We start from the raw sequence: 10,282 nt of genomic DNA, 5'->3' as shown, positions 1-10,282 counted from the left end.
TGTCTGAACCTACCCCCGGGACTGTCCGAACCTAAAACTTGGGAGAGTCCGAACCTAGGATCCTAGGGATGTTCAAAGCTAACCTTGGGAGTGTCCAAACCTAGCTTGCAGGGGGGGGGTGTCTTTGAACCTCACATTGGGAGTGTTCGAATCTACCCTTGGGAGTGTCCCAACCTACTCCATGATCTGAAGAGTGAGCACAATTGGGACGTTCCGGGTTGGCTGGGCGGCTTTCGGGACATCGTGAAGGACTCCGACGACGACGGGGCCCAAGGACAATTGAATGAATAAATGAGAGAGGGAAGGGGGGGGGTTGGTATGCCAAAGCTTGTAGCTGCATTAAATGAGACCTGCCAACTCCTCCTTCAATCAATCAATCATTTATAGTAACAGAAAAAAAAAGAAAAAATACAAAGGAAAATAAAATAAAAAGACACAAGACACACAAAAAGCAAAAAGCTTTTAAAAATCAGAGACCTCCTCTTTGTTCTTCTCTACCCCAAACTCAAAAAAAAAAAAAAAAAAAAGAAAAAAAGGAAAAAAAAAATCATCCCCTCTGTTCCTCATAAAATAAATAAAATCCCTCTTTGGTTTCATTTCATCAAATCCCTGCTCTGTTTCTTCATCAAAAAACCTCCCCTGTTTCTTCATCATCATCATCATCATCAGTAATCCCTCCCCTGTTTCTTGTAATCAGATTCCTCCCCTTCATCATCAGATTCCTTCAGATTCCTCCCCTGTGTTTCTTCATCTTAAATCGCCCCCTTCCCTGTGTTCTCTTCATCATCAGATTCCTCATCAGATTCAGATTCCCTCCCCCCTGTTTTCATCATCATCAAAATCAACATCCCTCTACAACAAACAAAGGAAGGAAGGAGAGACACACAGAGAGAGAGACAGAGGCCCCTCCCCTCCCCCTTTGGCCATGGTGAAGGAAGAGGCCCTGGACGTGGCCACCGAGATCGTGCCCAATGGCTCCATGAGCTTCTCTGTCCGGGTACGGCGCAGGCTCCCGGACTTCCTGCACTCCGTGAACCTCAAGTACGTGAAGCTCGGCTACCACTACCTGATCAGCCATGGCTTCTACCTCTTCACGATCCCGGTGCTGCTGGTGGCACTGAGCGCGCAGATCGGGACGCTGTCGAAGCAGGAGCTGTGGATCCAGCTATGGAACAACCTGGAGGTGAGCTTGTTCGGGATGGTGGCGTGCACGGGGGCCATAATCTTCTTGGCCACGCTCTACCTGCTATCGTGCCCGAGGCCGGTCTACCTGGTGGACTTCGCCTGCTATAAGCCGCCGGAGGAGCTGAAGGTGAGCAGAGCCGGGCTGCTGCGCCATGCGGCGGAGGTGGGGACGTTGAGCGAGCAGAGCTTGGAGTACATGAGGAAGTTTCTGGAGAGGTCGGGGATCGGTGAAGAGACGTATCTGTCCAAGGGTGTGCTGAGCAACCCGCCGTCGCCGACCATGAAGGCCGGGAGGGAGGAGGCGCAGATGGTGATGTTCGGGGCGCTGGACGAGCTCTTCTTGAAGACGAAGGTGAGGCCCAAGGACGTGGGGATCCTGGTGGTGAACTGCAGCCTCTTCAACCCCACGCCGTCGCTGTCGGCCATGATCATCAACCACTACAAGATGCGGGGCAACATACTGAGCTTCAACATCGGCGGCATGGGCTGCAGCGCGGGGGTCATATCGTTAGATCTGGCTAACGACATGCTGCAGGCGCACGGCGGGTCGTACGCCGTGGTGGTGAGTACGGAGAGCACCACCATGGGGTGGTACGGCGGCGACACGCGCTCCATGCTCCTCCCCAACTGCGTCTTCCGCCTGGGCGGCGCCGCCGCCCTCCTCTCCAACAAGCGCTCCGAGCGCCGCCGCGCCAAGTACGCCCTCACCCACGTCGTACGGACGCACAAGGGCGCCGACGACCGCGCCTACCGCGCCGTGATGCAGCAAGAAGACCAGCAGATGCGCAAGGGCCTGTCGCTCTCCGAGGACCTCGTCCACGTGGCGGCCGACGCCATCAAAACCAACATAACCACCCTGGGCCCCCTCGTCCTCCCGGCCTCCGAGCAGCTCCTCTTCCTGGCCACCCTCCTCTGCAAGAAGCTCCTGGCCATGGCCGACCTCAAGCCCTACATCCCCGACTTCAAGCTCGCCTTCGACCACTTCTGCATGTACGCCGCCAACAAGCAGGTCCTGGACGAGCTTCAGAAGAATCTGGAGCTCCGCGACCACCACATGGAGCCCTCCAGGATGACCCTCCACAGGTGGGGCAACACCTCCAGCAGCTCCATGTGGTATGAATTGGCCTACCTCGAGGCCAAAGGCAAGGTGAAGCGCGGCGATCGGGTCTGGCAGCTCGCCTTCGGCTCCGGCTTCAAGTGCAACAGCGCCGTCTGGAGAGCTCTCCGGACCGTGAAGAAGCCATCCAAGCACAACCCTTGGCTCGACACCATCGATAACTACCCTCTTCAAATCCCTGACTACCAGCGCATCCACCTCTGATCAGCATAATTTTATCATCCATCCATCCATCCAAACCCCTAATAATCAAACCACCCTCTGAAAAACCCTAAAAAAATAACCCTAAACCCTGAATTCAAGCTTCAATCTCCTCTTCAAAAATGCCCTCAGGAAGGAGGCCCTCCAAACCAAAAAACCCTTTAAACCCCCTTCAAATTCCTGAACCTCTATAACCCTAAAACCTACGCTGAATGGACCATTGAGCTATAGCAGCACTATAAAAAAAAACGAAGCCTGCCTTAATAACCCTAAACCTTACCATCATTGCCTGCCTTTAAAAACCCTGAACCATGAATTGGAACTACTTGTGCCTACTACCCACTCTCTTTATTTGTTTTTTTTGGGTCTTCATTTTATCTATTTCTATTGTTCTGCACATTTGTTTGACCATCCAATTCCAATGGAATGGACCTATTTTATTTAATTAACCTTTAAATTCATTGTAATTTTTCTTCTTAAAATTCTTCTTACTTAAATTCCAGCACAATATGAAAAGTCTTGCTTTCTTTTCTTTTTTGGGGATTTGATTCAGGTTAATAGGTTCTCTAAGTGTGATTTGAAATGATCATAAGAAATGATTGAAATGCTTAAAAAATTGGGTCTAAAAAACCCCTTAGATTCATGTCCACATGCGAGTATCTGTAGTCCGCGATAGTATCAGTGTGAAAGTGTTGAATTTGTTGTGCATTTTTTGATCGACGGAAAGTTTGAATCCCTTTATAGCTTGTTTGCATCAAGGTTTTCTTCTTTTGGTTACTACGAAACTATCATTGGATGCTAAGTTGAAAGCACGACCACTGTTATCTTACGATTCATGTGGTAGAATTTGTTCTATGTTAGAAGCCATATGATGATGCTTGAACAACAAACCCCCATTTGTCTCAAATGTGGTAACTAGAGAGGGCCTTCGAGTTGTTGTTTTGTTCATTGGTACACACACTTTGAGCATGCCACATGGCCTAGTATGTCCATTGGGTTCGGGCTCGTCTATGTATATATAGTGTCCCTCACATGCCAAATGTGCTTGTTGCTTGCCATATTGGTCATTGGTGGTACACAACTCCGGTGCATTACATGGCCTAGGGTCTCCATTGGGTTGGGGGTTCTTCAATGTATGGTCTCTTTGGTGGCGTGCCATTCATGCTTGTTTGATCATTGGTACACTCCTTTAGGATATTGCGGCACTTGTTGGACAATTGGTACACGCTAGGCCTCCGTTGGGTTTGGACTCTTCTATGTATAGTCTCTCTCTCTCTCTCCTCGATGCCATATGTGCTTGTTTCTCATTGGTGGTACACACCTCTAGTGTGTGTTGCATGGCCTAGGATCTCCATTGGGAAGGGTTCTTCTATGTATAATCTCTCTCGTATGCAATCAGTTTTGGAGCTCTAGGAAACTATTCTAGATTGATGCGTTCTCTGTTGGGATGCATGTACGCTATCGTGTGTGCTTTTCGACCACAACTTCGAATTGAAATTGTGCAATTTTTCAATCCATATCAACCATGTTAACATATTCGTGTCAAGTGGGATCAATGGGCATTAATTGTGATGTTGCGCGCTTGTTCCAGTCTGGATTTAAGAATATTTCGGTGCATTGAGTCGACGATGGATGGATGGATGGATGGTTGGTTGGTGCTTTTTGCATTGGCTAGGCCCGGTAATACATGGGTATGAGAAGAGAATAGTGAAAATGTGGGAAAGTGCTATTATTTTGTGATGTCTTTTGATGTTTTAAGGTCAATGCTACAACCACACATCATATCAACAAACTCATTAAGGTCACAAGCCTAACTAATGTATTCAATTCAAAATAGTCGTTCTATTGTCCTTAAGACACAATATTGTCCCCTCTTGAATGATGTCCCACCCAACGAGTTTCTCTACGTTTTGATTCCTCACCTCATAAAATCTTTCATACATGTCCAAGACATGGTTGTTTCACATTCCCCCAAAATATTCCTTAATGTGGGTCATCATACACTAGGGCCTTGGGATGGTATCGAAGCTAAATAAGAGTGAAGGTTAAATAGGTATCTTTTAATGTTCACAAGAGACTAATTACGATCTATGAGACGGGGCCTCACCCATGGCAAGGATTGAACCTAGTTTCCCTCAATTTTATGACTTTGATGCTACATAGTTGTTAGACCACCAAGTCAATAAAAGGGAGAAACAGTAGATTTTATTCAATAGAATCACATCAAAGCACTTTAAATTCTACCCAAAACCTGTTGCCCCTTTTGTACAAGAATATTATAGTACAAGAAAATAAGACCCTCATAGCCTCCGTGTGGATATATTACACATGTGTTAATTTTCAACCGTCGATTGTGTTTGATAAAGGCATGTTCCTAGTTCTCACAACAAATACACATTCAGGCTTCACAAGATATACAAGTTGTGGAGAAAAAAAGAGTGAATCAGCTCTACATGAAGTGAATGACAACAGGCGGGAGACTTCAAGCGAGACCCCAAATGAACGAGTTACCTTCAAGCAAGAAAATAAAGATATCCAAACCCAAACAAAGAGACTTTGCTTGAGCTAGACCTTAAAGGTGACAATCTCGATTGCGACGCAACATAAAGCAAGTTGGCACCACTTTGACCAACACAACTTAGTGCGAACACTTTGTATTGGTTTTTTTTTCTTACCGATACATAGGTAACTAAAGGATATCATATTTACATAACTCAAATTCATTGAATCCTTTTACATACATACTTCCACTTTACGTAGGTCGGGCATTCAATGTTGTCATTTTCAAGTTTTTAATTCAACCACCATATCAAACTCTTGTGTTGGCTCTTTACTATATATATAGGTGCCTAGATTTATTTCACAAAATAAATTGAAGTAAAAAGTAAATGCCCAGTTATTATCATAACGTAGGTTTAGTTTTTGCACATTTCCCTCTTGAGAATGTCACCGGTTTAAAAGCTTTTGGTTAATGTATATAGGCCAACCAATATACCTATTAAAAGCTTTGGGTTTCTCGGTTTTGAGGGACCAATGGCAGTAGGGTCACTTTGCCGTTTTTCCATTTGATAAAATGTATGTAGTGTCTCATGACTTTCCTCACCCATGGAGCATAACTACGAAGGGCCATAGTTGTTAGAAAATGTGTATTCTACGGTTTAGAATACTCTTGAAGTATTCTACATTCTAAAATTGCCATTTCATGTATTCTATGTATTCTACGTATTTGATGTATTTAACAAGTATTTAACATTTCAAAAAAGTCTAAAAAAAATTTAAATTAACAAAAATATTGTTTTATAAAAAACTTCGAATTTCAAAAAGTATTTTACATATTTTTAGTATTCTAAGTATTTAAAAAAAGGGTAGAATGCTTAGCACATGTATTCTACGCGTATTGCATGCTAAGTATTCTACAACATTGCGACCCCCTAAAGTTTGTTGTGTTTCTTGTTCACGAATCACCACATTCTCCCTCATGCTAATTTAATGCAGGAATCTAACATGTGTGCATGTTACACACTTGTGCCACCCTATGTAGGTCAGTTGTAAAAAACATTCCCAATGCTTTTAAATAAGCAAGGTTGATGACTTCTGGATAAAGCTAGAAGAATGAAAACACGTATAACAAGATTATCATGACTAGAGTCTAGATTATAAACCATTAGTCGTGCTCCACTGTTTGGCATTCATTTTCATTTATTTTGCATATTTGGAAAAGAAATCTCTGCGATAAGCTCAATTAAACCGATGCAATCATTAATTTTGGTCTTTAGATCTTCATGACTACATTCTTGTTATTGGGGCCCAGTGTTGCCTTTTGACGGCCGTTTTGAACGTTTTTGGCAAATTTAACCGTATATGAAGGTTAATTTGAAAATGAAACTGTCAATCTTGATGGGCACATATTTTATAAAAACATAAATATGAAGGTTTAAATTTTGTTAATACCGTCAAATTTTGCTAAGGCCAAAACAATAGTACATGTATTAGTAGTTACAAATTACAATTCATAGGGCATAGCATATAGTTTTATTTAAGGAAAGTAAATGTGTAAAACATATGTTATGTGATATGATAAAAGAGAAGGAAAATAAACTTACGGTTTCTCCTATTTTGAACCCATTCCTCTCTTTTGTTTGTTTGTTTCTCTCTCTCTCTCTCTCCATTTGCTTCTACTTCTTTTTTTATTTCTCTCTCACTCTCTCCTTTGCTTTGATCAAGTTGTAATCCTTTCTCAAGCTCTTTGCGTTGATCAAGTTGTACTTTGTTCTTTCTTTCTTTCCCATCCTCTCTCTCTCTCTCTCACAAGTTATAATTGATCATTGATGGAATACATCCATAACTTCGCAACTCTCACACACAACTTATAATTTATCATTGATGTCAATGCATGTCTTCAATTTTTACATGATGCAAAGGCTTGTGAAATGGAACTCTATAGGTTTAGGTTTGTTGACACTTTACTTTAAATTATGAAGGCTATACTATGCATGAAACTTGGCGTATGTTTTGCAAAATGAAGGATTGGCAAGATAATTTCCCTCATTTGATGAAATTATGGCACATTACTTTGGTTATTCCATCTACCATGGTTTCGTGTGAGAGAGGATTCTCTAAGCAAAATCTCATCAAAGATATGAAAAGAAATCGATTGAATATAGAACATTTAGATGATTTAATGCGAGTCTCATTGAATGGGCCACACATTGAAGAAATAGAATGGGATTGTGTATATGAAATTAGGAAAGATGCAAAGGATAGAAGGGTATAATATATTGTTTAGTACAAATATTCAATGTATTTACTTTTTGATGAGCAATTTTTTCGACAAACCATCATTTGACGAGCAAATTTTTTGGAATACCGTTCTCATGACAAGCAATGTTGGCCGTCAAAAGGTAACACTGTTGGGGCCTCATGTTATTTCTAGGGTAACTTTTAGTGTTATAACAAATATATTCTTGTTATGGTCACCTAGGATAGCATTTTTCCCCAAGGGGTTCATCACACCACTATGGACAATCGAGTCCATTGGAAAAGAAACTCTTTACACAAAGCTCGACTAAACCAATGCAATCATTAATTCTACACTTTAGATCTTCACAATTACAAACTTGTTATGGTGGCATCAAGTTATCCTAGGATGATAACATTTAGTGTAATAACATTTACATTGTTGTAATGGACGTCCCCTAGGATAATATTTCACCGTAAGGGGGTTTGCCACACCACTCTTTGAAAGATGAGTCCCATTCCTATTTGGAACCAAAATGTGTGAAAACATTACACTTAACACTAACCAACCACCAAAATTTTCTATGATGGTTTAATAATTACATCCAACATTATTCAGATTTTTCATTTACAGTAAATAATGCCACTCGATATTATCACCTATAATGTTCATGTAGGTTCTAATCTTCCAGCAAATATACAAGATCAATTTAAGATATTTTCCACAAACCCATGTCATGTTTGATAAGCTCCTGTGTTAATAGACATAAACCCATCAAAATAAAAACATGCATAAACAACCTCCACCTCATTAGCACAACCGGTCAAGTGTAGCAAAACATCTGCAGCTATTTCTGTAAGGTTTAAATCTTTAAAAGTGAGATCTCTTACATCCATATATGGAAAAACTATGGAATGCTCGCTTCGACAGTATCAATGACCTTCTTTATTATCTTGTTTAAGTACGGAACACTCGATCCTTTCACATTGTTAAAACACGAGCGTCCTTCTTCAGTTGCTCGGCTTAGTTCAGGGTCCATAGGAACCCTCCCTAGATAAGGGACATTCATGTCTTTGGCCATCTTTTGTGCACCACCACCTGAGACATGGAAAACTTCGGAAAATGCATAAAGCGATTTAATACTCGGACAGCACCTCTCTAGCTCTTCTTTAATAATTCTCGTCACATCTTCCTCATCTCCCTCCTCATTCAGCTTCTTGAATACCAGACTACCAAAAGATTGTAACAGCCCACTCATGTTCTCAACCACACCGATGACTGGAATACCCACCTTCTTGCAAAAGTTAATCTCTTTCCTCACATCAATGATAGATACCTCTTGGGGAGTGGTGACAATAATGGCACCATCTACATTAGTTGCCTTAAGATACTGCGCAATAGAGATGTGTTCATCGGAGGTACCTGGGGGCGCATCGACAATCAAATAGTCCAAATCACCCCAGTAAACATCCTTAAGGAATTGTTTGATTAGCCCATTCTTTCTAGGGCCTCTCCATATGACCGCCTCATCAGGGTCGGGCAGCATAAAACCAATAGACATCACACCGAGATTATCCTCGACATATACCGGTGACCATCCAAGGTTGCTTTGGTGGATTTCTTGACCCTCGAGTCCTAACATTTTTGGTATACTCGGCCCGCAAATGTCTATATCAAGTAAGCCGACTTGCTTATCTTTCCCTGCTAATGCAAATGACAACTGAGATGCAAATGTGCTCTTCCCAACTCCACCTTTCCCCGAAAGCACCAAGATTTTGTGCTTTATGGTTTGCATACGCTCGGCAATTTGTTGAAGATCTACATCAAGTTTTCACAAAAAGACTTTTTAATCTCATTATCATGGGATGCCAGAAGCATATAAGAAAACCCGTTGATTGCATAAAAGAGCCTAAACTTATTCAAATCTTGGTCTTCCCAATTCAATCAAGAGTGCCAAAGCAACAAAAGCGTTAAATATGAATCTCTTTAATTGGGTTATTCACGTAACAGTCTTTTCTGATTCAGACGAACATATATTTACACTATACGCATCATCATCATGTAATTCTAGATGGAGGAGCATGTCATATGAATCTCTTTAATTGGGCTATTCACACACCACTCTTTTCTGATTCAGACGAACATATATTTACATTACACACATCATCATCATGTAATTCTAGATGGCGGAGCATGTCATATACCATATATATGACGTTAAACTCTGTAGTCAAGCAAAAACCATAAATCTACACAGTATCATCATCGTAATCATGTAACCCTAGAATGAGATGCGTGCCATATATATGATGAATGAATAGAAAATCTCTTCATCTAAACCCGAAAGCATTAATCCTGCATATCATTGTCATCTTCATCATGTATCATTAGCATATCACATACCATACAAAATAAACGCATACCAGGATCAGGTCCTTTGGGGGCTGTGGCACAAATCTGTTGGTTAGGGCATCCAGCACAAGCTTCTGCTTTCCCAGCTTCCTCTGCCTCGGTTCCAGGACAATCTGCAAAGGAAGAAGCCAAGACAAAATAAGCTGGTGTGTGTGAATTGTGGATATGTATATGTCTGAGTCAGGGAAAAATAGAGAGACAGAGGGATATTACGCTTATTCGCATCCTCAGGGACATCGCCCACGGGACCATTTGATGGGTTCTCTGTCATGGCGGTGGATTTCAAGAGGTTGCTCTGTTCTAGGGTTTCTGTGATCTGAAGTCTCTGTTTCAACTCTTCTGAACTCTAGACTTAGGTTATATAGATATGTATGTACATACATACATACATACATACATAGATATATAGTCTGGTACTTGCCGGGTGTCCGAACCGACCAATCGGACCTTGCCACTTGGCACACTAGGATTCCACAACGATATGATCTGAAACAACCAATTACTTGGCATCACCCTTCCAGCTCATAAACATCGCATCGCCCGATGGCAATCAATCATCACCTTGATCCGACCCCAACGTGTCTCCATGCTTCTTTTGTTGGGTCTCGCCCTATTGGAAGAGAATGCTT

General features: G+C 42.0%; 1 protein-coding gene and 1 pseudogene across 1 annotated transcript; one reads left to right on the top strand and one right to left on the bottom strand.

The window, feature by feature from the left end:
• The first annotated feature begins 891 nt into the window (after positions 1 to 891).
• On the top strand, positions 892 to 2,985 carry LOC147848075 (3-ketoacyl-CoA synthase 11 pseudogene; annotated as a pseudogene).
• A 4,833-nt stretch (positions 2,986 to 7,818) lies between these two features.
• Positions 7,819 to 10,003, bottom strand: LOC147848074 (cytosolic Fe-S cluster assembly factor NBP35-like). Its single transcript, XM_087338670.1, has 3 exons — positions 9,867 to 10,003; positions 9,665 to 9,766; positions 7,819 to 9,059 (listed from the first exon to the last, which is right to left on the bottom strand). Exons 1-3 carry the CDS (start codon positions 9,922 to 9,924, stop codon positions 8,149 to 8,151), a joined length of 1,071 nt encoding a protein of 356 aa, XP_087194796.1. The 5' UTR covers positions 9,925 to 10,003; the 3' UTR covers positions 7,819 to 8,148.
• Between the last annotated feature and the right edge of the window lie 279 nt (positions 10,004 to 10,282).

Source organism: Azolla caroliniana, unplaced genomic scaffold (genome assembly GCF_043228905.1).
Source record: "Azolla caroliniana isolate FFs.n. ecotype wild unplaced genomic scaffold, voAzoCaro1.0.p SCAF_519, whole genome shotgun sequence".
NCBI lineage: Eukaryota > Viridiplantae > Streptophyta > Polypodiopsida > Salviniales > Salviniaceae > Azolla > Azolla caroliniana.
The sequence above is the reverse complement of the archived record's forward strand: the minus strand, read 5'-3'. Positions and strand labels throughout refer to the sequence as shown.

Bases quoted from the DNA above. Each gene is read 5' to 3' on its own strand.
- LOC147848074 (XM_087338670.1), bottom strand. From the start codon at position 9,924: ATGACAGAGAACCCATCAAATGGTCCCGTGGGCGATGTCCCTGAGGAT. The intron at 9,767-9,866 runs GTAATATCCCTC...CTTCCTTTGCAG, and splicing joins CCCTGAGGATGCGAATAAGC to ATTGTCCTGGAACCGAGGCA. The intron at 9,060-9,664 runs GTATGCGTTTAT...AACTTGATGTAG, and splicing joins CCCCAAAGGACCTGATCCTG to ATCTTCAACAAATTGCCGAG.